The sequence below is a fragment of the Bison bison genome, unplaced genomic scaffold (genome assembly GCF_000754665.1).
Source record: "Bison bison bison isolate TAMUID 2011002044 unplaced genomic scaffold, Bison_UMD1.0 scf7180017864352, whole genome shotgun sequence".
Lineage (NCBI taxonomy): Eukaryota > Metazoa > Chordata > Mammalia > Artiodactyla > Bovidae > Bison > Bison bison.
The window spans coordinates 4,465,702-4,479,450 of NW_011494924.1; the positions used below are offsets into that span (position 1 = coordinate 4,465,702).

Sequence of the window (13,749 nt, forward strand, 5' to 3'; positions counted from 1 at the left end):
GAAAAGACTCTGATGCTGGGAGGGATTGGGGGCAGGAGGAGAAGGGGACGACAGAGGATGAGATGACTGGATGGCATCACCGACTTGATGGACATGAGTTTGAATGAACTCCTGGAGCTGGTGATGGACAAGGAGGCCTGGCGTGCTGCAACTCATGGGGTTGCAAAGAGTCAGACACGATTGAGCGACTGAACTGAACTGAACTGAACTGATGTTGTCTTCCCCGAAAAGAATCTGCTTTGCATATTAAGTGGAAGCGGTGATATAGATCAAAACCCTAAAAAGGTTCAAATACGATTTATGAAGGTGGTTGGCTATTAAGAGAAGCTAAAGATGTTCACTGCCCTGGCACAGTTTTCTCATCCAGCAACCAACGGATGGATTGGACTTAGGGTGGAATTTATGACTCTCTCACAGATGGATGATCTGGGCCAGCTTGAGGAGCAAGAGGCCACCACTGAATGTGACAGCCCACTGAAAGCCAGCCTGTGGGATCACCAGGACCTGATCACTGTCAGGGCTATGCCCCCTGGGACAGGAGAGGAGTCTGATGGCATACCTCAGTTCCTGACCCGGGCAAGAAGTTCTTGACCACGATGGTTTTGCCCAGGGCTGGGAAGGGGGCTTCCATAACGCTCCTCATGAGAGGCTGGACCAGGGCAGGAGAGATGCCTCGTCGTTTTTCCACCTCATCCAAAATCTGCAAGGGACAGAAAAGTCGGGCTTCGAGGTGGAGCTCTCTTCCAGATGAAGGGGGCCTGCCACCGAGGCTGCGGAACCGTGGGGAAGCCGGGGGGTCCTCATCAGGCCAAACCTCCAGTCTCTTTCACCTTGTGCGTTAAGACCCGGATCCACCCTCTCTGCAGCCACTCTTTTCCATGTGGCCCTACAATTTCTCCCACTTACAGGGTGAAGTATGGTTCCTGCCCCCTTGACTTTGAAAACTGTCCTTCTGTCCATTTGCATTCCCCTGTGACATTGATCATGATATATGTTCTCAATGGGAAGAATAGCGCCCCCCAAGGGGGTAAAAATTGGTTGGGGGTTGGTGAAAACACTCAGGTATTGTGAGGGTTTGTGCCCTTCTAAGGGGCCAAAGTACATAAACAGATACGTGATATATCTGTAGAACTGAATTTTCTCTGGGGGGAAGCCATTAGGACAACACAAACCAAAATCAATGAGATGCCACTTGACAGCCATTGGACTGTATTAAAAAAAACAGGTAACAGGTGTTGGTGAGGAAGTGGTGAAATTGGAACCCTCATACACTGCAGGTGGAAATGTAAACCAGCGAAGTTTTTCTTTTGAAAATAGTCTGTTTAAGAAATTAAACATATTATGACCCAGCAAATCCACTCCTAGGTATTTAACCAACGGAAATGAAAACATGTTCACACGAAACCTTGAACACGAATGTTCAAAGCAGCATTATTCATAGGAGCCAAAAAAGGAAATAATCCAAACATCCATTAACTTATGAATAATAAGCAAAACATGTTACCTATACAACGGAATATTATTCAATATGATGGAATAAAATACTGATACATGCTACAACATGGATGATTTGAAAATTGTGCTAAGTGAAATAAGCCAGACACAAAAGGGACAAACACTATACGATTCCACTTACATGAGATCCTCGAGTCAAACTCATAAAAGAGACAGAAAGTAGAGTAGAGGGGTGGTTGCCAGGGGCTGGGGGAGGAGAGGACAGAGGGTTAGTGTTTAATGGGCACCGAATTTTAGTCTGGGGAGATGAAAGAGTTCTGCAGATGGATGATGGAGACGGTGGCACAACAAAGTGAATAAACATAATGCCCATCAACTGTACACCTAGAAATGACTGAAATGGTAAGTGTAATGTTATGTACGTTTTAGCACAGTAAAAAGAAAATAATATGACAAAAAGTTAAAAATTTCATGGGGAGGAGAGGCAATTGAGGAAAAACAATATCTAAAAAGGCTGCTCACTAGAACAGTAATGAGAAAAAGTTGAGGACCACTGGGCAGGCAGGATGAGGCGGAAGTGACCACGTGCCTGTGCTAAGCCCAGGGCTTGGGAGGCAAGTAGAAACTTGCCTTACGGGTTTCTGCTTGCCTCCCTGTGCATGCATGGGACAGCTTCCTGTCTCAGGGGGGTGACAAACCCACATCCAGACTTGCAGCTGAAGCATCAGCCAACCCCCAGCCTACTGGAAGCATAAGGGTGAGTGAGCCACGGAGTCCAGCAGAGCAGAACCCCAGAGCCCTGCCCCTCTGTGGGAGTCAATGGTGGCTGCTTTAAGCCACTGTGGTTTGTTAACACAGCATCATTGCAACGATACTTATGCTTTCTTCAGAGATTCTGAAAGCTGTTCTTATCCATTATCCTTTTGTCTTTACTGAAGGACAATTTGCCATAATGGTCCTTGCCCCTCACCTAGAAATAACCTGAGGTCTTGGAATCAGTTAGCCAAAGCTCTGTCTATGGTTCTATGCTGAATATTTGCTGTGAGGTCTTCAGCAAGTCTTCATATTATATTCTTAAAAAAATCACAGTCACAAAACTGACATGAAAATGCAGGATTGTGCATCACACGAGTATGTTAGGATGTTCGCTCGCTCTGCATCTCCTGCCCATGATGTAGCAATGCAGCTTATGTGAACTTCAGAGCTGCTGCTGGAGGCTGGCCTACCTCGCAGGAGCCATTTACTCCTAGATTCATAAGCGTTCTCACAACAATAGGGTCTCTGACCTACAGCCTCCTCTCCATGTTAACACACACCCATGATGAAGACTGGCATGAGCAGCAATGCAAATCTGAGCCAGAGTTTGTGAGTGACTGACTGTAATGTACAATGACTATCTCCTCACGTGGAGTGAAGGCCATGACTCAGGTGACGCTGGTACCATTAATCACTTCCGACTGTGTAAAGTACAAGCTCTACCACAGCCAGAGGTCACACTGCATCAGTCTGATTCAGGCCTCCTCTGAGCTCAGGACAGGGTGGGCAGGAGCAGGGATTTTGGTTCAGAATGCCGAGGGAGTGGGGCTTTCATCCACAGACAGTAGATGCAGGACTTCAATTCTCCAAAAGAAAACCTGGACTGAAATACATGTTTAAGGACTTAAAATACATGTATAGATTAAATATTTATGTCTCATTGACAGAAGAAACAAATGTTGAGTTACACCTAATTTTTGAGATTGGCATCAGACAGCATAGTAATTTATGCCAATCCAGAATACTGGGGTGGCTGAGCCAATTCACCACGGCAATTCCTATGTCCTGATATATTGCTTCATTTTCCAAAAAGAAGGACCAAGTTATACTAAGATTTTGATAGAGGGCTTCCCTGATAGGTCAGTTGGTAAAGAATATGCCTGTAATGCAGAACACCCCAGTTCGATTCCTGGGTCCTCTGGAGAAGTGGACAGGCTACCCACTTTAGTATTCTTGGGCTTTCCTTATAGGTCAGCTGGTAAAGAATCTGCCTGTAATGTGGGAGACCTGGGTTCGATCCCTGGGTTGGGAAGATCCCCTGGAGAAGGGAAAGGCTGCCCACTCCAGTATTCTGGCCTGGAGAATTCCATGGACTGTATACAGTCCATGGGGTCGCAAAAAGTCGGACATGACTGAGCGACTTTTACTTTCACTCTGACAGACTTAGAGTAGTCTCACAATAACAAATCTCACACACACACAACAGACACACGTAACAGACATACACCACACATAATGTGACAAAAGATAACGCTTATGAGAGGGGAAGTAAAGCACATGGAACATTCTGGGGGGAGCCTTTGCCCTCCATCCTCAACTGCAATTAATTTGTCCTTTTCCCCTCCCTCACTTTCTGGGCCACGACCTTCATCCATTCATTTCCTGTCCCAGTGATTATCTCAGCGAGGCTCAAGGAAGGGAGGAGGAGGAAGTGGCAAGGAAAACAGGTTGGGGAATAAGAAGATAAAAAGTCCTGGGAGTTGGGGTGTCTCCTGAGTCCTCCTGGGCCCTGCAACTCCCACACGCTCCCTCCCTGCTCTGGGGCCAAAGTCCTCACCTTTGAAAAGAGGCTGAAGCATCCCAGGCGGCTCACGATGCAGTAAACTTCAGGGAGACGCTTTCCTTTGCCACCAGGCTTTTGGGAGTGAAACACAAGGAGATTACAAGTGTGACCAATCTCAGGGGAGGAAAGACCCCAGATCTTTTTAACATGGTGCCGACTGTTTCCACAAACCAGAGTTTTTGAAAATCAATAAGGTAAGCAGTTACCAATACCCCGTCTTACAGGTGGAACCACTTCTGGTTACGTAGATGTGTGTTAAAATTGTCCCAAAGGGACCAAGTCAAGAGTTTTGTGCACACAGTAGGAGCTCAATGTGGCCTACAGAACCATAAAATGAGGAATCTTGTTTACTCATATCACTTAACTTGTTTACTCATATTACTCATATCACTGTGGTTTTTCTCAAGGAATTTATTTATTCCTTATAATTATTATAACTCCAAATGAGAAATCTTTTCTAAAAATCCTTTTTGGAAACTATTAATTTTCAAAACCAAAAAGGAAAACAATCTCAATACTTAAACTCCAAAGTAATTATAGTAACAGAATTTATTATCCCACTTAACTTTTTCGATTACTATCCATACTTTTTTAATTCACTAATTTAACAAATATTTACTGAGCAGCCACTATGTGCCACACATTATTCTTGACTATATTAGCCTATGTATAACAAGACTAAAATACACTCTCAGTGGAAAATGATTTGCCACTACTGAAGGTACTCCTAAAAATGGGCCTCAAAAAGACAAGCTCTAAAATGTTTTGGCATGATCATATCACTGAAGTAAGTGTGTGACTTTTAAAGGTTAATGTTCTGAAGGAGACACTTAAATTATTTGTGTCATGAACCGTAAAGCCATCCTTCTTCGGCCCTTACCACTATTACGAAAGTTCTCTGTAAGCTCTGAGTCTGTTGAGCACACTTTATTAGAAAGGACGCCTGCCTTGAGGGGGGATGGCCATTTATTTGGCAGGGAAAGCAGTGGACAAAGTATTTTCTTTTCAAGGGAGGCAGACAGTGTTTCCATCCACAGTGAGGCTCACGTGGATCCCCAAACACTCCTTCCCATGTTTAATGACCCTGACGAACTCGATACACCTCTGGTCCCTTCTCTTGTGGCCTGTGGTGAATGAGGCCCTAGGAAGCCAGTAGGGGCTCCTCATGGAGCTCTCGCTGCCGGACAGCAGGGGATACTGACCAGCAGTCTTCGGCAGTAACCAAACCTTCTGCTCCCATCTTCTCCAGTTAAGACAAACGAGAATGTTTCACTGTGGTTGGGAAAATGAAAGGAAGTGCGTTACTCTCTGACCACAGCGCTATGAGACTAGGTATCAATTACAAGAAAAACACAAACACATGGAGATTAAACAAGGAGTTTCTAAATAACCAACAGGTCACTGAAGAAATCAAAGGGGAAGTCAAAAAATCTCTAGAAACAAATGACAATGAAAACACAACTCAAAACCTATGGGATGCAGCAAAAGCAGTTCTAAGAGGGAAGTTTATAGCAATACACTCCTACCTCAAGAAACAAGAAAAACATCAAATAGACAAGGTAACTTTACATCTAAAGCAACTGGAAAAAGAACAGGAAGTGTGTTAGAAAACAGAACAAAAGTTGCATCATCATGCTGAGCCACCAGGGGACATTCAGGAGGAGGCTGTCAGAAAGTGCAGCTCCCTGTCCCGCCCGTCCATCTCTGGGCTGTGGCTCCGGAGTCTCTGTCAGGGATACGGGGATCTCAAGTGTCGCTGTGTCCTGAGAGGAAGTGAGGACTTTTCTTTCCACCCTCAGCCCTCATATAATTCTATGACCTGGGCCATCCCATCGAACAGACACAGTGCTCATTGGTCCTCTCTTGGGGTGAGCCCCGGAGTGACTCAAGACTGGGGGGTATGGAGGGGAGCTGGGTAGCAGTAGGCAATGGTGGTGCCCTTCTTGGAGCTGCCCCGGGCAGCTCCCCTGGGCACCGAAGCTGTGACTGTCCTTAAAGACTGCCGGGCCAACTTCGAGGTACTCAGTGTCCCTCGAACACTTAGGATTTGGAGCCTCCTGAGTTTGGTCAGTTGTTGAGACCTCTGATTAAAAAAACAACTTCCACCCAACAATATGGGTTAAACCAGAAATGTAAACTTATGACAATCTGAATAATGGCTAGATGTGTTGCTGCAGAAGTATTTTCACAGCACTGGACAAGGTTTTCTTAGACTATGAATTACCTTATTGCCCATCACGTCAGCTTATGAAACACATTCCAAGATGGAGTGGGAGGTCTGGGAACCTGCACATTTGGCAAAATGAGTCTTGTCTTCAGGCATGCTTTGCAAACACCCGTGGGGGAAATTTATACACTCGAGTCTGTCAGGATCACTTACCAGCAGGACTGACTTATGTACCGGGTCTGCCATCGACGACCTCTCTCTAGCTCTCACTTTAGTCTTGGCGGGGCCAGGGGAGGGCGGGGAGACACCAGCACATACCTGGTAAACTGCTGGACCGGAGTCCAGTCCTTGGCGTCAGGGAAACAGAACTGGGGGATAGCCTTCAGCTGGTCCTCAGCTTCTCTCATGAACTTGAACGACCTTTCCAGCTGCAGGGAGAAGGGCGAGAGGAGGCTGAAGAATAAGCTCCGGTGTGAGCAAGACAGACGCTCGACAGGCACACAGCCCCCATGGCCCTGAAGTCATAACTGTCGCCTTAACCTCCACGCTGAGGAGGGCTTGCAGCTCAGGCTTAAGCTATTTTCTCCCTCAGGGCAGTTTCAACTATAGTCTTATGCGGGGAACAAGGAGAAAAAATAGTGTGCTTTAGAGAAATGTTCTCTATACCTAACATTCTGGAATATAAGCATTTTAATCAATAAGGAAGAGCTGTCATAGCAACCACTTCCGAATCCGAGACTCACAAATCTGCAAGGCAGAGCCACAAACTAGTTGTCTGATGCCTGGACCTAGGCAAAGCTGGCCCTCTTCAATTTCAGCAGAGATGTTTTGCAGCCCTTCTTAGTGAATCCATCCAGGTAAATTACGTTATACAGTGAAATTTAATTCATTTCAGGAGGTCTTTGAATATCAGAATTAAAGGAAAACTAGACAGGAGGCTGACATTCTTAGAAAAAAATAAGCCCAGAGAAGTTAAGTGATTTGTCCATGATCACACAGCTAGAATGGAATCCAGGAAAGAATCAAAATGATCTTAATTTCTGTCTTCTTCTTGCTCTCTGATTTACCTGACACATCACAGACTGGAGGAATATCATCTTACTTCAAAACGGAACGAATGGATGAGGTCTGACTTAAGAGATTATATTTAAAGCCGTGACTCTGCTTGTTCTGTGTCTGAATGGGTATCTACTTCAAAAAGCACTCCATTCTGGGGAATCTGTTGGACAGCAATGCACCTGTAGTTAACCACACTGTACTGTACACCTGGAGATGTTGGGATGCTGAATTTTATGCCACATGTTGGTTTTTTTTTTTGCCTCAACTGAAAAAAAAGGCACTCTAGGTATAAAGTTTGCAATACAAAAAAAAAAAAAAGTTTATAATTAGCACGCTGCTGCTGCTGCTAAGTCACTTCAGTCATGTCTGACTCTTTGTGACCCCACAGACAGCAGCCCACAGGCTCCCCTGTCCCTGGGATTCTCCAGGCATAAACACTGGAGTGGGTTGCCATTTCCTTCTCCAATGCATGAAAGTGGAAAGTGAAAGTGAAGTCGCTCAGTCATGTCTGACCCTCAGCGACCCCATGGACTACAGCCTTCCAGGCTCCTTCATCCACAGGATTTTCCAGGCAGGAGTACTGGAGTGGGGTGCCTGATAGTTTGCTTATAAATTGGTACTTCTAAAGTGCTGGGAAGAATTGTTGGCTTTTTGTTGTGTTGTTGCTGATAGGTTTACACTTGTTACATTTCCCTTATAAACAGTTAAAGAAAAAATAAACCATGATAAAATTGCCTTCAGTCATCTAAAATATCAGCTACTTGAACTGAGTGGAGTGTGAATTTCTAAAATTAGGAAATTGTAACATCTAAGTTAAAGTCTTAATATACTATTGTCAATAATTTCTTACTTTGTTTCTCATATCTTTCCATTAAGGCCTCTACCTTAAACCAGGGCTTCCCAGGTGGCCCTAGTGGTAAAGAACCCACTTGCTAATAATGTAGGAGACTTTTTAAGAGACTCAGATATGACCCCTGGGTAAGGAAGATCCCCTGCTGAAGGAAATGGCAACCCAATCCAGTATTCTTGCCTAGAGAATCCCATGCACAGAGGAGCTTGACACGCTACAGTCCATAGCGTTGCAAAGAATTGGACACGAATGAAGTGACTTAGCACAGCACCACCTTAAACCAGTCTTGCAGTTTCTGAGGTCTGTTGGCCAATGGTACTCCTTCACAGAGGATCTGCAAGCCTTCCCAAGGCCATGAAACATCAGAGAGAAGAGGTCTCTGAAGACAGCATCCAAAGGAACAGGGCATTGGGCTGATGGCTTTCAACTTGGAAACCCACTTCTAGTATGATCCTTATTCGGCCAGATCAAATTTAACTAAAGCTGCTATTGCTGCTGCTGCTGCTGCTGCTAAGTCGATTCAGTCATGCCTGACTCTGTGCGACCCCAGAGATGGCAGCCCACCAGGCTCCCCCGTCCCTGGGATTCTCCAGGCAAGAACACTGGAGTGGGTTGCCATTTCCTTCTCCAATGCATGAAAGTGAAAAGTGAAAGTGAAGTCACTCAGTTGTGTCCAACTCTTAGCAACCCCATGGACTGCAGCCCACCAGGCTCCTCCGTCCATGGGACTTTCCAGGCAAGAGTACTGGAGTGGGGTGCCATTGCCTTCTCCAAAGCTGCTACTAATATAATATTAATGCTTGAGACAACTATCGATGAAACACAGTCACCATACGTAGACTAGGAGCCAGTCATTAATTGTTCTTCAGTCTTTCTTCTTCAGAATAAACAGTCACTCTTTCTTTACTGAACTATAATGGTTTTCTCTTTCATCATGACTCAGAAGATTCCAACTGGTACTGGAACAGTCTTTGAGTTGACAATTTACTAGCTCAGACTGCTGCCAAAGCAACAGTTTTTGATTACCCTCGGACAGTCTTGCAAAGAATACCAGCCGGGTGTAGTTGTTGAGGGGATCATTAATCACCACCGAGTGACGGACCCCAAGTAACAAATAATACACAAGGAAGGAACAAAGACATTTTTCCATAGTGGAAACAGCATTAATCAGAGAACTGAAGAGCAAGCCCTGTAGGAGAGTGAGTTCCAGTGCTTTCAATATGGCCCAGTCACCACCTGAACACACCTGCCCTCAGACCACATGCATGACACCCACAAATACATACATACACATGTATGCATATACACACTCATCAACATACAAGTTATCAATTCACGTGCACATACCTGCTCGGACACACACAGGAGCACATTTACGGGAAGAGACACACAGAGAGCTCTCTCACAAATACAATCAATCGCAGATGGCTGGGAAACAGCCTCATCTCTGTGAGGTGTCATGAAAGATAACTGTGAGGTGTCAAGCATTTTAATAGAATATGCCAGGCATGATTGCTAATGCACAAATATGGAGCGGAAACCTCGATCAAGGTGTTTATAGGAGTGGGGGCTAAAACTCAAGAAAAAGTTAAAAATGAGGAGAAAGAAGAAGAAAAAGGGGCTTCTGACAGAGGGAGCAGGTGAAGGCAAGGAGATATATGTAGTAGCCTGGCATGCAAAAATGCCTACAGAGAATGATCACCAGAACATTAAAGATAAACACCTAAAGAAAAGCTGGCAGCAAGATGCATTTCCAACAGAAAGAGAGCTGCTAAACAGATCAGGGTATACCCACATAATGCGGTATTATGGAATTTCAAAAATGATGTTTTAGAATTTGTATGAAACGTGTTCGTAAATGATGATAGGTTTACAAAACATGATACGGAAATTACACAATGTCTGACCTCAGTTTTGTAAGAAAATTCTACTCTGAGAAAAGACTGGAGAAAGACAATGAAATGCCAACAACAACGACCTCTGTGGGGCTGGAGATGACTTTTTCTCTAAACATTTCTGTATTAGTCTTCCTTTCCACAGTGACTAGGCAACTTTCCATTCAAAAAAAGTTTTAATGTGATGTCTAGGAGGCTGGAGAGTCCACGTTGGAAACTCAAGCATTTGATAGTTAGGGTGGTTCATTAACTAATTCATGGGACACTGACTTTACTCCTGGAACACTGAGCATCACCGTATGTATAACACTGTGCTAGGCCCCGAGGGAAGTAAATAAAATAACAGGCCCATCCCTCGTGTCTTGGTGCTCCTCTGTGAGGTCCCCAACTAGACGTGGGCATACGTAGCACTGAGGTTTTCAGGGATCACCCTGGAGGAGATGGAGGAAGTGAGTCAGTGCCCATGTGGAAGGCTGGTGCCTATTGCTTATCTCCTTTACACATATTTCCGTTCTAAACTCCAAGCCAAGGCCACAACTGCTCTGCTGGTCTCCAGTGGGCAGGACGGAAGGAAGAGTGGCTCAGGAGGAGGAGAGGGACAGCTGGACCCCAGGTCTTGGCAGATGCTGGGGTTCTGTTTGGGTGGTGGCAGCGAAGGCAGGCTCTGAGGGGATCAGGACATGAGCGCCCTCCCCTCTTCCCGTCTCTGAGCACCACTGTGTGCACTGGACAGAGACTGGCACACTTTACCTCGTGAGTCTCTGGAGTCTCTCATGCCCACCTGTCAGAGGGTAAGCTCCCCGAGGACAGGAAACACATTCTGCTCATCTTTGTAATCCCCTGGGGCCAAGCAGAAAGCAGCTGGAATGTAATAGGGTCTCAGTAAATCCTGACTGAGCTGCATTAGAAAGTGATGAAAGCTCTCTATCACTGATGCCAAAGCCTATGGGTCATTTATCTATGATAGACCATGCCACTTTAGCCTTTATTGAGCGCCGTTTCATTTTAGGAGCCATGATTAATAATATAGGATGGCTTCCCAGGTGGCTCAGACAGTAAAGAATCTGCCTGCAATGCAAGAGACCCAGGTTCGATCCCTGGGTTGGGAAGGTCCCTCGGAAAAGGGAGTGGCTATCCACTCCAGTATTCTTGCCTGGAGAATCCCATGGACAGAGGAGCTTGGTGGGCTACAGTTCATGGGGTTGCAAAGAGTCGGACACAACTGAGTGACTTTCACTTTAATACATGGTAAAGCCAACTCCACACAGGACTGACCCATGTGAGAATAGAACAGGATTCTTGCACACGCACATACAAACAGAGGCACACAGGGCACACGGGCAGCATGGACACAAATGTGACGCTCCTTGTGCAGTCTATGGGGAAGAGGCTTCTAGGGTGGGTTGGGGAGAGATGTGGCCGGATAAGGAGATGGGGAGAGTGGATAGAATTGTACCATCAGTATAGTGATCACAGGAAGCGAGTATTTCTGTCCCTGCTTGAGTCATGCATTGAAGGCAGGAAGAGAAGGGGACAACAGAGGATGAGATGGTTGGATGGCATCACTGACTCGATGGACGTGAGTTTGAGTAAACTATGGGAGTTGGCGATGGACAGGGAGGTCTGGCGTGCTGCAGTCCATGGGCTCACAAAGAGTTGGACACGACTGAGCATCTGAACTGAACTGAACTGAGTCATGCATCTCACACCCCTCAAATCTCCTAAATTCTCCAGTAGCACTTTTTTTTAATCAATATACTTTAATTAGGACCCATTTTTGAAATTCTGGACACTGAATGTTCCTTGGGCTCCTGCATCTCCCTGAACCATGAGTCCCAGTAAGATCTTCCCAAGAATGCTGCAGTCCATGGCAGGCCACGGAGCTTGGCCCACCCCATACCTTCAGCGGGAACTGCTGGGTGAGTTCGGGCACGTACGCAGCCCCAGCCTGCTTTTTGTGCAGGGACACGACCACGAAGTACTCGAAAAGTTGCCTCTCCTGGTACTCGACCAGCTCCCGGTCCAGGGACGGGTATCTTGGAGCCTGCTTCAGCCGTGACTTCACGTTGACCAGGCGCTGGCTGTGGGCTGGAGAGGGAGCAGAGAGAGACAGAGAGCGGAGGACCGCCTGAAAATGACTCACTCCCAATGTCAAACTGCACAGAGCTGCAACAGGTTATGGAATTCCCAGCTCAAAGTACTTTTCCTAATCCTACAAAAGCGTTCCCACATTTAACAAATTAGTACAAAGTTCTTTACTGGGGATTCTTGCCAAAGTTCTAGGAGCAGCAACCCGCTGCCAGGCTAATTGGGGTGCAGAAGCCTGGAACGTGGGGCCACCATTCCACCATGGATTTGCTGTCTGGACTTGGGGCAGCGGCTTGAGTGACCCTTGGGTTCCTGTGTCAGATGGGGTGGGGACTCCTCCCTTCAGCCACTTCCTGCACCTTTCCTCTTGAGGGCTGGGACAAAATCCAGACCCCAGAGCTTTCGGAGCTGGGAGCTTTGTAAACATCCCGTGTGACTCAAGTGGCAGAGACCTGCCTGGTCTAGAGCTCCCATCTGCCTTCTCTCCTGGCACCGCTCTGTGCGCTACAACGGTCGGCCTCATTCCCGAGACGGGTCAGGGAGCAGGTGGGTGTCAGAGGCCAAAGAGGCAGGGCCACTGAGCAGATGGGTGGGTCGCCATCACCTCACTGAGCAGCCCTGGACTACAGCGTTCCCTGGCTTGCCCCTAGGGTTCTGAAAAGTTGTGGAAAACTCACTGAGATCTAGACTAAGATCACCAGGCTTAGGTCCACAGGGACCAATAATTTCAGCAACTTCATTTAACAGATGAGGAAGTAGAGGCCCTGGATCTCAATGATTTCCTCCAGATCACAGAGCCATTTTACAGGAGTAGGGCAAGGGCCCCAGGTCTCTGGAGTCCCAGACCAGCACGCTGTACCTTTCACAGGTGTGAAGAACACCCATAACATAACGGATGGGTGCAGGGACAGGGAGTCACCGCAGCGGTACCTACTCTGAGTCTCTAGAGTGTAGCCAGAGGCTCAGGGACCGGACAGGCCCACCCTGGCCAGGTTCAAACACCCACGCCTTGCCCAGCAAGCTCCTGCAAGGACGCTGTGTCTCCCTCACACTCAGCAGGAAGGGCCACCTTTGCACCTTCCCCATCACCAACACGCACCCTGCACAACAACAGCTCTTCTCACCTTTCAGCTTCTCCTCGGTGTCACTGTCAGACTCGCTGTTCTCATCTGTCACTAGACAAAACAATAACAACAAATTGCAAACGTGGTTCTTTCTAATGCAGGAAACTTTTTCATGTGGTAGCACAAATCCCAGAGTTCTAGTTCAGAGGGGCTGTTTTCTTTTTTTTTCTGTTTAAAGGTCATGAACGAATTATGTCTTTGTCCAACTGCATGTGTTTCCAGATTAACTTGGCTGTACTTCAGATGGTACCTCTAGCAAATCCAGTCAAAGATATTGGTCCCTTCGGTGCAAATTAAGCAAAGAAGGTGGCTCCCCCGCTGAGGTCAGAGCATGCAGCCCTGGGCTGACATGATGGATGGACAAGAAGAGGGGAAGGGAGATCCTGTTTTCAGATTCTTGGGGGAGGAGGGACAGTGGCGGGGCCCCTACCTTTTCCTGAGTTGCTCTCTGTGGACTGGGACAGCCTCTTCACGCGTTTCTTTCCTCTCCGGGCTTCATAGATGGCATTGAT

The 13,749-nt window shown here is 46.6% G+C and overlaps 1 protein-coding gene across 1 annotated transcript in view; it reads right to left on the reverse strand.

The window, feature by feature from the left end:
- The window catches only part of DENND2A (DENN/MADD domain containing 2A), a 98,726-nt gene that overhangs the window by 22,351 nt on the left and 62,626 nt on the right, over positions 1–13,749 (reverse strand). The window contains exons 7-13 of the mRNA XM_010854951.1: positions 13,668–13,749; positions 13,238–13,288; positions 11,926–12,113; positions 6,540–6,649; positions 5,257–5,326; positions 4,049–4,126; positions 560–700 (exon numbers count right to left, since the gene is read on the reverse strand). The exon at positions 13,668–13,749 is cut by the window's right edge and continues 4 nt beyond it. Of these exons, the coding sequence (XP_010853253.1) occupies positions 560–700; positions 4,049–4,126; positions 5,257–5,326; positions 6,540–6,649; positions 11,926–12,113; positions 13,238–13,288; positions 13,668–13,749 (720 nt within the window). The remainder of the gene's footprint in view (positions 1–559; positions 701–4,048; positions 4,127–5,256; positions 5,327–6,539; positions 6,650–11,925; positions 12,114–13,237; positions 13,289–13,667) is intronic.